This window comes from Carya illinoinensis, chromosome 3 (assembly GCF_018687715.1).
Source record: "Carya illinoinensis cultivar Pawnee chromosome 3, C.illinoinensisPawnee_v1, whole genome shotgun sequence".
Lineage (NCBI taxonomy): Eukaryota > Viridiplantae > Streptophyta > Magnoliopsida > Fagales > Juglandaceae > Carya > Carya illinoinensis.
In genome coordinates this window covers 27,143,254-27,161,811 of record NC_056754.1, presented here as the reverse complement: position 1 = coordinate 27,161,811, position 18,558 = coordinate 27,143,254, and the positions used below count along the sequence as shown (strand labels likewise).

General features: G+C 35.6%; 2 protein-coding genes and 1 non-coding gene across 9 annotated transcripts in view; all 3 read right to left on the bottom strand.

The window, feature by feature from the left end:
• LOC122303998 (two pore calcium channel protein 1A-like) overlaps window positions 1-7,212 on the bottom strand; it is a 47,906-nt gene extending 40,694 nt beyond the window's left edge. For 3 of the 7 annotated variants that reach the window (XR_006240885.1, XR_006240884.1, XM_043116004.1), the window contains exons 1-5: window positions 6,798-7,208; window positions 5,277-5,420; window positions 5,025-5,132; window positions 4,578-4,673; window positions 3,652-3,782 (exon numbers count right to left, since the gene is read on the bottom strand). Coding sequence is in view for 2 of the 7 variants with exons in the window: in XM_043116004.1 (XP_042971938.1) it covers window positions 3,652-3,782; window positions 4,578-4,673; window positions 5,025-5,132; window positions 5,277-5,420; window positions 6,798-6,923 (605 nt within the window). In the remaining 5 variants the exon portion in view is untranslated. Of the gene's footprint in view, window positions 1-3,651; window positions 3,783-4,577; window positions 4,674-5,024; window positions 5,133-5,276; window positions 5,421-6,797 lie in introns of all 7 variants that reach the window. The other 4 variants (XR_006240888.1, XM_043116005.1, XR_006240887.1 and 1 more) reach the window with 2 other exon arrangements.
• A 2,926-nt stretch (window positions 7,213-10,138) lies between these two features.
• Window positions 10,139-16,094, bottom strand: LOC122303997 (callose synthase 12-like). Its single transcript, XM_043116003.1, has 2 exons — window positions 10,646-16,094; window positions 10,139-10,418 (listed from the first exon to the last, which is right to left on the bottom strand). The coding sequence occupies exon 1, from the start codon at window positions 15,971-15,973 to the stop codon at window positions 10,652-10,654; it is 5,322 nt and encodes a 1,773-aa protein (XP_042971937.1). The 5' UTR covers window positions 15,974-16,094; the 3' UTR covers window positions 10,139-10,418; window positions 10,646-10,651.
• On the bottom strand, window positions 12,932-13,011 carry LOC122305931. The gene has a single exon (XR_006241362.1). It is a non-coding gene; the product is annotated as a small nucleolar RNA J33 (small nucleolar RNA).
• Window positions 16,095-18,558: the final 2,464 nt, after the last annotated feature.

Genomic DNA, 18,558 nt, shown 5'->3' with positions numbered 1-18,558 from the left:
TCACTTCAGTCAATCTTACTAGCACCTCACATTTATTGTTATCCTAGGCAGAGTTGGACTTTATATTACACATCTTAGGCGTATAGATCCAACTTTTCCTCAAAAAATTTTCCTCCATAATAATTCATTTTTGTCTAACTACTCTAGATCTCAGTAATTAAAATTTCAATCACCTAATCACTCTAAGACCACAATGATTTTCTTTTTCTTTTATAAGAAGTAAAGGAATAAGTATAAAATAGAAAGGGAAAAAAAAAATTCCCCAAACAAAATACAACTAAAAGTTTGAAAGTTAAATAAAATGCAGGAATGAATCACAATGAGTACCGCCTTTAATCCACATATAATCACACAAGGATTTATGAAAGGGAGGTGCTGTGGGTGTAAAACCCAGGTCTTACACCTTCTAATCCTAATGCACCACCTCAGCCTCTCAATAATTCATAATAAGCTCAACTACACTGAATTAGTTTTTTTAAAAGGAAAAATCTAACCCTAAATTTCTAAAATCCCTAATGCTAATTAATTTTAAGACAATCACCAAACACCATTCCAGTTGTCACTTGAGGTGGTGGTTGCCACACCGAGAAACAGTTGGGATCATCACAAAAAAATTAATCCAGCCGATGCTTTGGCTGGCAGGCTGACCACGTACTAGCTGTAGCCGCCACTCAGAGCGGCAGTCGTAGCCTATTGAAATATTTTCCGGCATTGAATTTGGCCTTGGAGTGGCTGGGTCCGGCAGATCCAGTGCCACCCAGGCATCGGTGCAGGAAAATTAGGCCGTTTTGGACATTCTGGAGCCTCCCCAGATTTCTATTCATCAACTTTCTATTGGAGGGTGTAAAGGACCCGGTTTATACTAGGTCCTAATTTTAGATTTTCTCTTTACGTAAATGAATTTAGCGAGGGTACGAGGGTCCATTGGGCTCTATATCATTAAATGTACAATTATTTCTTTTTTTTTTTATCGGCACCAGGTGTCCGAAACAACATCCTGACTAATCCCTAGGGTGCACAGTCCATCGGCAAAAAAGTTTCCTGCAAGTGCACCTCAAATAATTCAAAGAAAAAAATCCTCCAGTCCAATGGCCCCTAGAGATTGTTTGCACCCAAGGGAATTTGAACCTTAGACCTAGGGCGAGCATACCCCCAAGCCCAAGGCCTTTACCACTTGAGCCAACCCCTAGGGGTTTACAATTATTTCTTTTCCCGCAAAATCAACCTCATAACAGAAAGTGGAACTTTCTTCCAAATCATAATATTGAAATTGCAATGTGACCACGCTAAGTCACCAATTATCTAGAGTTTAAACTAATAGGAAGATGTGATTTTAAATATTTTATTTATATTCTAACGCACCCCCCTCCCTTATGAGTCAGTCCTAAACTTCAACCATTGCACCTGAAATATAGATAAAATAATGAACACAACTTGCGCCCATAACAATAAACGAAAAAACCATAGAGAAGGCTAATTTGGCACCATATGTGGCAATTTGTTCAGAAAGAATCTCGCAGCAATACTGCTAAATTAAAATATAAATAGTTATCTTACATTTCCTATCAAACCTGTAAAAGTTAGAATTCTTAACAATTTTAGGGGAACTTTTTATTTATTTATCTCAAGCAACCACTTTGCCTATGCAGCATCAATGACTTTAGGAACAAAAGCACTTCCTTGTGTAAATACAACACCTATCCGTTGACCAAAGATTCAATTTAGATGCAGCATGAGCACCAACCATTCTTTCTGTTTAGTTGTATCTACTTTATATTCCCTGTGTACTGGGGTAGCACTCTATTTGGTTTTATCAAAAGCATTGTAACTTACTCATAAGAAATAAGCAGCAAGCCGGTCCTTTGATTACCCTACCTCAATGCTCAAAATTTTGGAAACGTGTAAAAGGCCATAAGTAACTGCACACTCATCAACAGCTTCATGATATGCATCTGTTTCAACATGACACTCCAGCTAGATTACCTTACTGACAGAAAAAAATGGATCCTGGCAAGACCATGGAAGGTTACCTAATAGTACTCATATTTAAAGTATAGTGCTAAAGATTGCTATACTTTTGCTAATACTCCAATTTTCTTATGAGTTCTAGAAGTTCTCTACTTTTTCTAGTGTTTGACAAAGCCAATTAATAGTCCCAGTCTAATGAAGAAGCCTAACCGATAAATAAAAGCAGCAGAATTTTGGAAAGTCTTTTCTCTTCTCCCTTCTCTCTCCCCCTTCATCTTACCTCTAATCTCCTGTAAATCAAAGGCATGGAAGACACATGGTGATGTACTTCTCTCATCTTCATTTTATGTAATGCCCCAATGGAAGGCTCAAACCATATGGTCTATACTCCAAAAGGACTAATCAATGATACAATTGGAACTCCATTTGAATGATTACAAAGATCAAAAACTTCTCATTCCCAAGCAATGTAGGATCCCATACACCATTTACCCTAATCACTTGTCATATGGGGTATGTATCACTAGGAGTGGGCGGCGAAGTTGTAGACCGCACGGGCAACCCTGCCCACCCCATGTAGGGCCCTTGCCAGTAGGCAAAAATCCCAAGGGGGCGGGGGGCGGTCTAGTCCCAGGCCCGCCCCCTCCACACCCCTGGCTAGGCTTCTTAGCCCAATTATATGTATTTATATAGACATATATATACATGCATATATATATTTTTTTAAAATCGTTACCAAAACAACATCATTTGGGTAACGAATTTAATTTTTTTAAAACAGATGATGAAACGTTATCATTTTGGGTGGAATTCATTTTTTTTTTTAAAAACAACGAAACGTTGCCATTTTGGGTGGGGGACTTGAACTCTGCATTGTAGGTGGCAGTCTTCTCTTCCTCCTCTCTCTTTTTCCTCTCTCGTGGTTCTTCCCTCAAGACTCAGAGGCTCTCTCCCTCTCACCACTACGCCGTCCTCCTCCTCCTCGGAATCTCCTTCTCTTCTTCCCTCTCTCTCTCTCTTTCTGATGGACTGATTTGTTGTTTGGTAAGGATTTTAAATTTTTTTTTAGTAGTTTAGGATTTTTTTATTGTGGAAGGTGGATTTGTATTTTGGTTTGGATTTTTTGTGGATTTTGACACTTTGTTGTGAATTTGTGCTTTTTTTTTTTTTCCAACAGCCATGGGTGGGCAGAGTGCCTTGGTGGACCCCCCCCCCCCTGACTTAAATTTCCAACATCCTTGTCAGGCTAGTCCATTCTAGGTGGCACAGTTCAAGTCCCATATTCTAGTTAGGATATGCTCTGATACCATTTGAATGCCTCAATGGAAGACCCAAGCCACTTCGCCTATACTCTAAAATGACTAGTCAATGATACAATTGAAGCTCCATTGGAACCATTATAAAGGTCAAGAACTTCCATTTCCCAAGCAATGTGGGATCTCCCATATACTACCTACCCTTATCACTTATCATATGGGTATCACATTCTATTATCTCTTTCTTTTCTCACAATGGAAAGAGATTTTTTCTCACTATGATGATGTACTTCTCTCAAAACATAAGTTCATAAGATCATCTACAAATCAGAGTGTATGGCTATGTTTCCTCAATTTAGAAACATGCATGGATAGTTCTCATGAATAAAAGAATATATATATATATATATATATGGTGACTCATTACCTAAAGTTCAGCATGAAAAACACGACTCTGATATATGGTGAGATTCTAAAAGAAGGAAAATCATAGGCTTCGAGAGACCAGCAGAGGGCATAAACCAATATATCAGCAACCAAGAGTAACAAGCAAGCCACCTGAAAAATGAAAAAAGGAACTGTTAAAGCAGACTTAAGGAACAAAACATAATGATATTATACTTGTACAATGATATATCAAATATGTCAACTTGGTTTTTCCCCTCATTTGGGTACCAGTCAATTTTTTCTTCTCTAGCTTTCACAGAAAAGGGTGAACTGACGAATTGGATTACAAACTCAAAGATCAAATGATTTGTAAGATACACTGTTGCTCATTTTGGCTACTCATCATTATGTATACTGTTGATATTTTCATTCTTCATGTTGATGCGGCTACTGGTTCTCTTAACAAATCCAAACATCAATGGTAACACACTTTAGTATTCTTCATGTTGATGCGACTACTAATGCTCTTAACGAATCCAAACATCAGTGGTAACACACTTTAGGAGGTTCCATCTTAATTCATGAAGCGTATTTTATCACTTCTACTCATTTTGTTTCCTTTCCAATTATTCATTTCTATCTCTGCACAGCTTAGAATCCTAGACCATTCCTGTAGACCTTCTTCTATGTTATAGAAAATTCAACTGATATGGAGTTCTAAATATTAAAGGCAAATCAAGGCTGCATTACATAATCAATGTTTTTACCTTCATTAAACCACCATCAAATAAGAAATATTTTTCTATATATAAGTAATGATTTTGATATATGGGAAGTCTATAAGAGAAATGCCAAAAAGTTATAACAACAGTTCTTTAAGGTATAAGTGGTCAATCAAGGCATCATGTAGATTTGAAAAATGAAACAAAAGAATAACTACAAAAGAAAGAATCTGGTGAGAAGTACCTTTACTCGATTAAGGGGACTTTTCCAATAGAGATGGTAACCTTCAAATGATAATGGAAAGAAAGTATGTACGATGAGTATGATGAGAGTTGTGGCCTGCATAAGTACATTTCAACCATGATGATAAATTTAAGTTTAAATCACACATTGTGGAGGGCGAGAAACTGGAATCAGGTCAAATTATAATTCAACCATAAAGATCGCCAGTAATGATAAAATAAAATAAGATAAAGGTAACATATTGAAAGAACAGGTGCTGAGCAGAAGAGGAAAGAATGCCTATAAATGCCATGTTCATTTTAGACACAAGGAAAGAATGCGTATATTACACCATCCATGTAAAACTAGATCCAATAACATGCAGAGAAATAAAATTGATAAAATAACAGCACATATCATAAATAGTTTACAAGTCCTATATAATAACACTGAATATCTCCCTCTTACCTCATATATAAGAGACGCCGCACCAGTTAAGTAGGGCAACTGCCCAAGATAAAAGTACTCCCTATTGTTGCAAGAATACTTGAAATAGTTGGTACACCATAAAGGTTTCTGCACACAGTTAGCTAGTTAAAAATAAATGAACAACTTAAGGTGAATACAATATCTATTTCTTTTTGCCTAAAGGCCTTATAAACCAATGCACTGAACGGAAATGCAAACTGAAACCAAAATTAAAGGGGAAATTGTACTAACCTCTAAGAAATTTAGGATTATTAATGCAAAATAATTAAGGAACCAAATGAAATCAAGCCGAGTAAATATGAAGTAGAATTTTGCAGCATTCTGGAAGTTTGATTGATCAAGAATTTGTTCAGGTAGACCAATTCCATCTTCAGCCTGAAGCATTTTTAACGGATAAAAACTAATTATTTGTATGAATAAAGAATGAGAATTATGAATAAAGATTGAGAATTAAAATTCCTAATGAAGTAATCAATAAGACACTCAGACAATAATATATAAAAGTTCAGAGAGAGTATTTGAAAATAAAATTCTTAATAAACTAATGCTTAAGACTCTCTAACAATATTATATAGAAGTTCAGTGAGACGGACATGACATGACTGTGGATTCTATCCCATGGATAATACAATGGAAACATTAGGAGGATAAAAAAAGACTGAGATATGCATTGAGAAGCATTTTTGGGTTAGTTACACATCAAACTTATTAAAAAAGATTTAAAAATATATTATTGATTTCCTTGTGTACTTTGAAGCAATCTTTAAACAAAATCTTGCAAATTTGCACTTCTGACTTAGAAGGCAATTTTGAAGAATGAAGAAAAAATTAGCATGCACTAAATGTCAAAAATATTACATATGCCGCCATCTCTATCACCAACTGAAGAATGAAAAATCTATTGAGAATATATGCCCAACACTAATCCACTAAAGAAGTTAACGACTAGGTAACTCGATTGATTATTGTAAAACAGTACCATTATGAAACTCACGTTTAACACTAACGCTCAAAGCCAAATCCATCACAGTCCACAATCAAGACAACAAAAAGAACTTTAAAAACCCTCACATAAGAACGTTCAACAAACTTCCTCAAATCAAAAGCAAATCCATTATAAGATTTAACTTTGGAATCCTCAAGTTACATTAAGATTTTCATAACGTCCTACACAAACCAAAAATAAAAACACAAGTTTAGAAAAACATCACTAAAATATTTCATCAGACTGCATATATTAGCAAACATAAACGCATTGGAAAATTCGCTTCAATATTATCAAAAGATCTTTCATTACGCTGCATATAATGGAAACATATACCCAATAGAAATTCACTTCACTAACATAATTTAACATCCAAAACAAACAAAATAAATCTAAACAACCATTAGGAAGATCGTTCATTGCAGTGCATATATCACCTAACGTAAAGCCATTATAAAATTAAAAAAATTATATTAATTTTTTTTAAAAGAACAAAAAAAAAAAAAAAAAAAAAAACTTGAATAGAAATATCAAGTGGCATTCAAATTGTCCATAATTTCGCAACCAAAAATAAAAGTCCAAACAAATAACATTCATTAGCTTTCAAATATTATCAAACACAAACACACTATTGAATTCACCAAAAAATCACCAAGTCACAGCTAAATCGACCATAACTCCGGCAAAACTAAAATTTGAAGGGAACAACAATGAGAAGAATTTTGTTATATGACAGTATGGCAGGTGAAACAAGGAATGGAACCAACCAGATCAACCAGTGCGGCAGCCTTTTCATAAGGCGAGCCGTGAGCAATAGCATGAGACCGAGTAGACGGCTCTCTCCGGCGATTGACAGTCCCACTGTTTTCTCCACTGAGCAGAGTCGTCTCCATGATCTGTGAGAGAGGAAGATAGTTGCAGAGAGAGAGAGAAGAAATTGACAACAAATCACCAGTTTCTTCCAATCAAAGTTTCATACGCGGAGTGAGAGAGATTGTGTGTGTGAGAAAAAGGTGATGGTCCGACGAACAGCGAGATTAGTTACGTAATGAACACTCGTGACACCCTGATTGAGACAGCGTGTGTAATTGGAAGCTGTTTGTCCGCGGTTACGTGTTCCGAGTTGGACTAACATGAGCTATCCCTCATGCCTATTCCCATGCACTTTCACTCTCCTTTCAAAACCAAGAGTCCAAGACATTAAACCCACGAGTGATAATATACACCCACTAGGGATATACAATCATTAATCATGAAAGCTGAGTACGAGAATCTACGCTCTGATATTTCTCAACAGATATGGATCGGATCCTACTATAATTGAAGAGACGTGTGAGATATTGGATGGATCCCTTCGTTGTTTAGGAGTCGGCAGAGCTTTCCAAAAAAAAAAAAAAAAAGAGTCGGCAGAGGCGTGGGTACTTCAGTCTCAGCGGCCTCACCCGCTTATCATGAGCCACCAGCATCACCATTTTTTTTAGATTTTAACACGTTTTGTTGCTAGAAACTTCAAAGAAATTATATATATTTTAAAAAAAAAACTCTCATATTATTGAATTTTTCTGATAAAAAAAATGAATTAATTTGAATGTTTTAATTTTTCACAATTGAAATGATTAAAATTGAGGAGAGTGAGACTTTACTCTTTTCATTGTGTGCCATTTATTTTATTTTTGTAACACATTGACTCTTATTGTTGGCATTTAATTAATACAGATGGTAGGATTAAAATTAAAACTTGCAATCTATAGTTTGCAGCCATAACTACAACACTTAACTTCTGATATTAGAAAGCTCGTAGCATTGGCAGCGGTTACATAGATTTCGTTTGGTTATATAAATAAGATGAAATGAAAATAGCTGAGTTGGTATGATATTTTTAATTTTTTCTAACCAATCGGCGTTAAATTTGATGAATCACAGCTGGGGCCATATCTTAAATCTTAACTCGTCTTTATCTATTCTTTTTTTTTTTCTTTTTTTCCTCGGCCTTGTCTTTATCTATCTATCTATTTGACTCGGAGCACCATCTTTATCCATTTCCAAATTTTTGGTGGCGTATTTTAATTGGAGCAATACTGTTCAATGCATTTCAGAAAGTAGTAACGGCCCACAACCACCAACCATCCATCCCCCTTATTTTTAAGGAAAAAAATATATTCTTTTGTTTATTTATTTTTAAGAAAATACAAAAGTCAGATCATCCCGATTCCCCAATCGGATCATTTTATTTATTGTATCGAATGGCAATAAAGAGAGCCAAGTGCTTTAAAAAAAAAATCAAGATGGCACCGTTTAGTCAGCGTAAGTAAACAAAAACAAAATTTATATTCTCATACTTAATAAAATACTTACACCTTAATTTAATTTAAAATTTAAATTTAAATTTTGAATCTTAAAAATAAAATTTTATTATTTAAATAATATAAATTATATACTCTATACACTAACTTAAAAATAAAATAAATTAAACAAAAAAATTATTTTTATTGTCATCCTTTCAATATCTCGTAATGTAACATAATAATAATCTTATAAATTAAAATTAAAATATAATAAATAATTTTTAATTATTTAATACACGTAACAATTTCTGACCAAAAAATTAACACAAATAATCTAATGACAAAAATGGTAGATTAGTACACGACAAGGGCATAACCACCTAATGACACACTATTTTTATAAAAAACATTGTTGACTATTGCTTGAAGTGTAGTGTATTTGAATTAAAAAAATAATAACGAATTCATATTATTTTTATAAAATATTTTATAAAAATATATTTTATTTTAAAATATAATTATAGAATATATTGTGACAGTGACTTGTCTAAATAATTAACTTAATTTTTATAAAATAAAAATAACATTTACAGTTATGAGTATATAAATATCATATAATTATTTTAAAAATAAATAAATAAATATAAAATTTACAGTAAAAAAATTAATAATAAATTTTATTTTTTTAAATTAAATATATAATATTTATATATTTTACGACTATATATAATATTATTTATATTTTTTAAGAGCTCTTGCTAGTTATTTTTATTTTTTTATTTTATTTTATAATATTTTTAAAAAAATTATAATATTATTAAATAATATTTTCTCAATATAATAAAAAATATATTAAAAAAAAAAAAAAAAAAAAAGCAAATGGAGAGGGAAGCTCCAGAGGGAGCTTGCTTTTTCCAAACATCGGATCCTACTATAAATATTCGGTGGTTCGTTTGTCTACTAATAAATGAATGAATGACGTGTGAGATTCTGGATGTATCCCTCGTTGTTCAGTCGGCAGAGGATGGATAAGGATAAAGAGTTAATTCAAGAGATGGGCCCAGCTGTTTCCTTTTCAAAACTAAGGGCCCACAACAACCAACCATCGATCCAAGGAAAAAATATATTCTTTCATTTATTTATTGTTAAGACAATACACAAGTCCCTGCTCAGAAGCTTGTGTTGTGTTCCATCGAAGAGCAGCCAAATGATTAAAAAGAAAAAAAAAAAGGAATAAAGATGGCACCACAGACAGAATATCTGCTCTATTGTTCAGCGTTTTTATAAGCATAGCTCATAAGTAAACAAAAATAAATTTTATATTCTCTCACTTAATAAAATGTTAACACGCTATAATTTGATTATTTTAAATCTTTCATATCAAATCTTTTCATTTAAATATATAGATGATATACTTTACATACCAATTTAAAAATAGAATAAATCAAACAAAAAAGAAATATATTTTTATTATCTTTCTTTCAATATCTTTTAACGTGATATTAAATAATAAATTTAAAAGTAAAACATAATAAGTAATTTTTAATCATTTAATGTATAGCAAGAATGGTAGCTCAATTTCTAACCAAAAGAATAATAAATAATCCAATAACAAAAATGGTAGGGAATCAATTAGTACACGACAAGTCGTGTACAACCACTTAATGAAACACTATTTTCTTTTAAAAAAAAAAAAACTTGTTGACTATTGCTTTGACTGTGGTGTATTTGAATTAAAAAATATTAATATTAATTTTATATGCTCCTTCCATACTCGGTATAGACACTATGCCAAGAGCCTGTACCTTTTGAAATATGGGCAATTGGGAAGCGAAGCACAATAATTAAGTGCTCTCCAACCAAATATGATAAAAAGAAAATTATTAATTACATCGTATAAGGAAAAAGGAAGCCTTGGTGAAGAATCAAATAGTATCTGTCCGAAATTGTGATGTCAATCGAAGTGGAATGGTATGTGATAATGCGAGCTAAGCTACAAGCCTACAGACCTGACATACGCACAAAAGAACCTGCACCAAGCAAAAATGAGAATCATCCCTCTCTCTCAACTTCTATTGTTCTTCTACACCTCATAAATGAAACCTGCAAAGCATGATGCAACCTTCTCAGAAACAGGTTAAAACTTCATACGCTTTAGATACAAAAAATAAATCAAACTCTACTGGAACTTGTAATTGAAGAAATTAACATGGACACCGTATGACCGAAATTCCATTGTTAGCTAAAGACTTGTAAGGTAAGCAGAAAATAAGAAAAAATATTGGGAAATTATAAAAGTTTTCGATGGAAAAATAGGCCAAGGAAATTACCTCCAATCACAAGTCAGCCTTAGATTTTTTCCCAGTAACAATCTGGAAAATGCGGAGACCCCTACTAAATGCTTCATTGAAAAGAATCCTCGTCTGCATTGATTGAAAACCAGGCAACCATGACAGTAGAGCCACAGGAGCCATGACAATGACTCCAAACATTATATCATAAAGTCGGGCCAAAGAAACAACTGTCTCCCAAAGTATAGTGTGATGCAGAAGGGGCCGGAATACTTGGGCAATCAAAATCATGCCCCACCCAGTTGGTATAAATGCCAACAAACTAGTGAAAATATCAATGAATGTGAAATCCGTGAATTGCAGCAGGGCAATCACGACAAGTATAGCAAGTATAATCACGAGGAACTGGACAAGACGATAGTAGATGTGTTCTTTTGCCGCATATTTATCCTGAGCATATGCTATTACCACATAAATGCCAAAAGCCACGAACACATAGATCCAAGACAACAAGTAAACAGCAATACTGGTACTCCCTGCAGCGATATTTAGCTGGTACACTATCCCATATTGGAAAAAGAAGAATCGGAGGTCTAAGATAATTTCCATTATCTTTCCCCAAAAGCCGGTCGTCCTAAGATGATCCTGCTCCTCATACCACCATCTTTCCCAGCTCTGTTCAGATTTTGCAAACACGCTGCCACGGTACCAAATCCAGTTCATAAAGTCATCAAAATCATAAACAGTCTTCAACCAATCAAATCCAGAAGGATTAAACACAAAGGGGGTCATAACCCAGGACACAACCAAGAACCAACTAGTGATGGTCATGGCTATGTAAACAAATGTGTTGCCAGCTATAGGACTGTGCGACGCGTAAACTATCAGTATCAGTCCAAGTTCAATAGCCTTCACAAAATGGCTTCGAGCAAAGAGTCTATAATTCTCCGCAAAATTCTTGTGCTCCACAACAAAACCACGTCCAGTGGCCCGATATTTTGCACCACCATGAAGAATAGTCCGGCCAAAGTAGTGGGCACGAGTTCCCATAGAGAATGTGTAGAAAACAGATGACAGCTGGAGCTGCATTGTAAGGAAATCCCAAATAGCTTGCAAGAACCCAAGCTCAAGAGAGTTCTCCACTATCATAGGAAGGGCAGTGAACAAACCAAGTTGGATGATGAACTGCTGATTCAAGATTGTACCAAGTGCTGCATTGCTATTTGTGTTATCTGCCAAAGCAGAATCCTCAAAACCACTGAGAGCCAGATAGAGTCGTCCCCAAAGAAATGCATATACAGTCAGAATCACCATCATTGTGTTGAAAAAGAATCCCACGGTAGTGTAAAAGAATGACAGCATCCTGAAGAAGTCCAACCTATGACCCAGCCTGTAGACATCTCTGCTAAGAACTTGCTCACCATTTCCACTTGCTACCTTGGCCTCGAACATGGATACTTGATTCAACCCAACATCCCTTCCCTTGCCAACTTGGATGTATTCATGGTGGGTTACATTGCCTCCACGCAATGTGCAATTAAAGCCAGCAAAAATGTCCTCACTGATGTTAATCACTCTGGAAGCTTTACTGATGCCACCACGAGTCAAGAACCAAAACCTGTCAAAAACATCTGGATGGCCATAATGCATTCTAACCTTCAAGGGGTCTGCCAGAACACGCTGTCCCAAGGTGACAAAACTCGTTTCCTGAGCCGACATAAACCAAGCAAGTGATGAAACGGATCCGGTAAAGATGTGCTCCCTAACTCCCAAGATTGTAGGCTTCCGGATGCCATAATAATGCCTGAATTCTTCCAATAAATTGCGCATTTTGAGTGCCTCTTCAAAATAGTTGTCTTGGTTCATATCAATAGTCTGAACAGCATCACCACGGGTGAAGATGATGGCATGATTTTGATTCTCCGGTTTTCCCTCCCCAAGCTTTAAAGGACCGGGCAGCTTTATCCGGTAGATTTCCACTTCCTCCTGCTTTTGGTGGTCGTACTTCACAAGGACAGAGTAGTACTCTTTCCCATCCCTCCCTGTGGAAACCTCATCAACATAGGCAACTCGAAGGGCCTCATTGTTTTTCATCAGATACAATATTTCATCAGCACGGGGATCTTTTTTTGCCTTTTGAGTCCCATATATCTGGCAGGCAACCACGTATGTGAACTTCATCAAAGCAGTCCCATACTCGTGTCCTTTGAACAACAAATTCACTGAACTGCCCGTCCTGCTCAAATTCCTGGAAGAAGGCGACCCTTCTGAATTGTAACCATCCAAGTTGTCTCGCCTCATTGAACCAAGTTCTCGTGATCCTTCCCGGATGTCCATCTCTGATGCAGAATCCAGAAATGCCAGCATCTTAAGAGCCCGATAGTAATACATCATTCCCCTTACAGTGCGGGCAAGTGTCTGGCCTCTGTATGATGCCCAAAGCCTGAGATCTCTCAGCTTCGTTGTCCATATTTCTTCATTTTTCACCATTCCTTCTCGGCGCATCCTCTCAATAAAATGTTTCCAATCATCAGCATAAATTGTCTGTAAATAATACAGGATAGAAATCCCATCTTCATTCTCCGTTCTAAGTTGTTCTTTGCTATAGAGTACTTCTTCACTGTAGTAAGGGGTCAATACACTGAAGGCCATCATTTTCTCAACTTGGGGGGCATGGGGCATGTTCATGAAGAGGGAGTTACTGAAGAAAGCAATTCGGCGTCTTGCCTCAAGATTTACTGGGATATTGTGCATCGAGTCCCGAGAAGTAAGAATTGTGTGCAACCGCCGGACCTGCCGATAGAAGGTCTCATTACCGGGGTCTGGCAAGTTGACAGCATTCTCAAAAAGCAGCCCCTGAGCAGAAGCAGGATTGCGAGAGGCTAAACCATCCTCCCTCAGCTGTTCCATGCTCCTCTTCTCCTTGAAAAGATCCCGTTTAGCAATCTCATAAAGGGCCTGAAGTGAATTCACCACCTGGCTAGGATCTTTCACAGGCTTGTTCAATACCTGAACAAGTTTTATTAACTGGGTATGGAGCTGCGGCAGTACATTCATATTAAATGTCTTAGTAAACCTCTCAATCTCAATAGAGTGATCGATCTCTTGAAAAAGGATGGTCATGATGGAATGCTCTTCGGTGCTGCTGTTGGTAATCTCAAGCAACAAGTGCTTGATACAGTCGTAAGCTTCAATCACAGCACAGCGCCTGTACTCATTCTTGCATATCTTGTACCAGAGCCACTTGTCTGGAGCATCTACCAACTCTTTCGCTTGACCAAGTGCAAGCAGTAGTTCATTACAGAGAAGGAAACAAGGCCAGCGGATGACCCTGACATTCCAAGAATTCTGGGGCAGCTCCAACAGCTCGTGTTCATTGTCAGAGATGATATCTTCTTCCCTGAAAATTGAAATAATTTCATTCCATATCAAAGCAAATTTATTTGCCTCAACTTGGTTAGATTCAAGCTTCTTATATGGTCGACCAAGCCCATATCTAAGCTTCAACCTGTGGATGGCATCATTAAACTTATTCCTCATCCCCCTTGCATTTAACAGCTGCTCCTCTGGCATGAGATTGAACTGAATGGCACTCGCAAAGAACTGGAACCTCAGCCTCAATTGTTCAATGTTTCGAATCTCACCCAAGTGCTGAAACAACCCAACCGCTGCCCCAACAAAAGATGAGTAGATGGAGTACCAAATCTGGATATCCATGAGGTAAATCAAAACAACAGGAAGCCACAATAGCCCAATTGCTAATCTGTCGCTCCTTTTGAAAAGTTGATACCATTGATAATGCACAACTTTTAGATCCAACATCTCTTTTGTTGGGGCTATCATAGGTTTGATCTGCAAAAAGTAACTGAAACAAAATTTCGTAGCAAGAACCACAACCCAGAACAAAGTGTACTTAATATTGTCCACGAGACCCTCCCTCAACCCACGTCCCACAAAAGCCCTGCTCTGAAACCACCATGACAACATATAAAAGATCCTCCAATTCGTCTCCTCAAGAAAATTCCTAAGCCACGGAAGAATAAACAGTGCCACTGCCAGAAGCTCCGGCAACACAAAAACCAACGCTACCTCAAGAAAAGTCACCACCCTTCTATTCGCCTCGGGAGACCACCTCCTATCAGCATTCCTCTGCGACCATATCCTCCCATAAAATACCCCGAACACCACAATCCACGCGGCAGCAACCACGCTCTTCATCACCATCCTCACCCCAAGCCCCATTGTCTCCCTGGAGACCAAACTATACTGCATGCTGGCGTCCAACAAGGACTTGAAGAACCTCAAGCCACTCCACGTGAAGAACACAGTCAAAAGACGCACCTGCACCTCCCTACTCGTCCATGCATGCCACGGATAATCCCTCCCCTCCCATGCAACAATAATGGCCGCCTGCAAAAACAACAACAGCATCACCCATAACCTATCGAAACTCCTAAACAAGTTCCAAAACGACCTCTGCTCCACAAAGCCAGTCTTCCCCACATGTTTTCCCCGTCTACCAGTCGTCATGAAAAAATTACTGTTCAACTTAATCGGCCAGCGGAGTTTCAGAAAACACCGTTTACTCCAAAAATACTCATTTATATCATCGTAATTGCGCCACACACTGTACGGCGCAGACCCGTTCTTACTACTTTCAACTTCGGCGCTGATCGTCTCGTAAATTGGTTTCACAACGCAGTTCAAGAACGCGTTCTCGCCCGAAATAGAGGGCATAAATGGCTGGCCGGTGTCCTCGTCTATGTAACCCTCTAGGATTTTGTTCAATTCCATGGCCATGTTATGGAAAATAAAGCAAATGCATTCGGGGACGAAGCGGACGTTGGCTGACTCACCCCAGACGAGTAGGTAAAGCGAGACGTAGAGTAGCTCGCGGCGATGTTCGGAGTCGGCCTGGCCGCGATCAGAGATCCAGATATTGGATTTCTTGCCGAGGTAGGAGCACCAGGCAGTGTAGTTACGGAGGAGCTTCTTGCGGAACCGCCGCAAAACGGTCGCGTCGAGGGCATCAATGTTGTCTGGGGGAGGGGAGAGGCGCATCTGGGCGTTGGCGAGATGGAGGACGAGGTGTTCGCGCTGGTTCCGGACGTTGTCGCTCTGGAAACCGAAGAAGAGGGCGAGCCAGTCCAGGAGGTCCAAGTGCGGGGCCCATTGAGAGTAGGGGGGCTTGCGTAGATCTCCAACGGCTCGGAGAGCGGTGGTGACGGCGCGAACCTCCGGGAAACGGAGGGAAGGGTGGTCGGCGAGGAGATTGTGGATGGGGATGATGTTGTAGATCTCAGATTCGGAGTGTGGTCGTGGAGTATGCCGGCTTTGGGCCGAAGACGGCCGCTGCGGGAGACTCATCGCAGGTGGAGATATCGAAGTGGAGGTTTCTTGAGATGAGTGCGGAGTACCAGCACAGCGGAACGACAGGCAGACAGTGAAAACCGATGGACGGGACGTGTTTGCAGTTTTTTTTTTTTTTTTTTTTCTTAGCTTTCTAATTGATTAGAAAATTAAATAATTTTTGCTATATTAATATTTGTTTATGTATTTCTGTTACCTTTTATAAATAAAATAAAAATAAATCAATTTTGTTAGTGTACATGAAAATATATGCTAATTTCATACCAATCTTATAAAAAAAAAAGACTTTCTTCTAAAAGGTCTATTTAGAATCTTTTCTCCTTTATTAAAGTGGAATATATTACAATATTAAATCAAGAAAGAATTATGCAAAACAACAATGAAAAATAAATTAACACAGTAACATGTAGAAAATCTAATTATTTAAAATACACAAAAAGAAAGTGGTATTATAATATATAATAATGGAAATTTCCAATATTTTTTCAAATGGATTCTAAATCTTTCTTATTGCATGAGCATTTAAAAGGTGGCACTATAGAGTATTATTATAAGAAAAATATTAAATGTACTTAACAAAAATTTATAAAAAATATTTTTTTTTATATGTCAAATATATCGAAAATCATAAAATTTAAATTTAAAAAAATAGTAAAATGAGTCTTATAAATATAAATAAAAGTGTAAATACATATAACACTATATTTATTATAATATAAAAAATTTTATTTATACATCGGTATAAATAATATATTTAAATTTAAATATTGATAATCAAATTCAAATGTTTAAATTGAAATTTAAAAATAGAATAATTATGGTAATATGTATTATGAAATAGAGAAAAATTCCTTGGTCGCTTGGGATACTGTTAAGTATACCGTTCAGGAAAAAACATTTATTTAATAATTAAAAAAATAATTTTAAATATATTAATATATATTTTTATTTAACAATTAAAAAATTTAAACTTAACGATACGGCTAGCAGTATATTCAGGCGGTATAGTAGCACCTTATGAAATCTGGGGAAAGAGAATGTCGTGGCCCGTGGGTGCCTTAATAAGGAAGGAAATCTTTGCGTACGATTTGCGGCGAAAATAACCAAATTATGCGGCCTTAGGGACCAATAAAGAGCTAAGACGTGTAGATCCAGTTCGCGGCTGTTGAAGTCAAACTCAACGTACGCGCAAATCTAAAATATAAGCGATTCCTTTTCAAAAAATGGGAAAGCAAAGATTTGAATTTGAAATGACCGGTTTTCGAGGGGGAGGATGGGTGGGTCCAGCGATGGGGTCATGATCCGTTTGGAGCCTTTTACGGCCATCGAGCTGTTGTTAGGTTTAAAAGTTTTTTTTTTTTTTTTTTCACATTATTTTTTTAATATTTTTAAACATTTTAAAAAATTAAAAATTTATAATAATATTAAACAAATTTTTCTTACTTATTAAAATAAATAAATAAACACTCAGAGCGGGAGCGAGGATCTAACATTTTCCGTCTTTAAATGCAACAGTCAGCATCAATCTGTAGGCAACGTCTCTCCTACGATCTGGTACCTCCCGATTGATTTTAAGCAGTATTTGACCACTAAAGGACGGTCTTCTTGTCTATGCAATTAAGAAAAAATTTATTTATTATTTTAATTTTCATCATTTTTTTATTATTTTATAAAATAATATTAGATATTAAGTTCATAAAAATATTTTCAATAAATTATCTAAAATTAAAAAAAGATATTTTTTATGAATATAAGATGAATTTAATTTTTGACTATTCTATTCGCATAAATCTTCAAGTTGGAATAGTAATTTTTTCATTATATAACAATAAAATAATATAAGATAAATTTGACTTTGACTATTCATATCAAATCGCTACAATAGATTATCTATTTATTTGTTATATAGTAATGAGTAATTAATAATTAAAAAATATTTAATTTTTTTAATTATTAATTTATTTTATTCCATCATATTTTACTATTATATTTATTAGTAATCATATTCTAATTAAATTAGTATTCATGAGTAATATGAAGTAATAAAATAAACATTTGCTATTTAAACAATAATAAGTAAATTTGATTTGCAGCTTAAAGTCAATTAATTTGAGTTTGTATAATCTATTTAATTTGAGTTTGTATAATCTATTGCAAGCAATTTTTCATCTCTAATAGCTAAATGAGACTTTATTTTTACATTTAGATAATCCATTAACGATGCTCTAAGTAATATATAATGAATAATCTCTCATTATCTAAAATACCACATCATAAGATAATAAAAAATGATAAAAATTAAGGTAATGAGTAAAATTACTCTTCAACCAAATAGTCACCACAAAATTCATCCAACAACAAAAAAGAAAAATCCCAAAGCACACCCTTAAGATTAAAATATATTGGGTTTTAACTTCTGTTATTTATATTTTTATAAAGAGTACTACTATATTTATAAAAGAGTTACATAAAAATAATCTTATAAATTGACGTGACTTTATTTAATCCGTTAGATTTACTTTATAATAAATAAAAAACTTTATAATCTGATGAATAAGATCAAATTATATCAATATATAAAA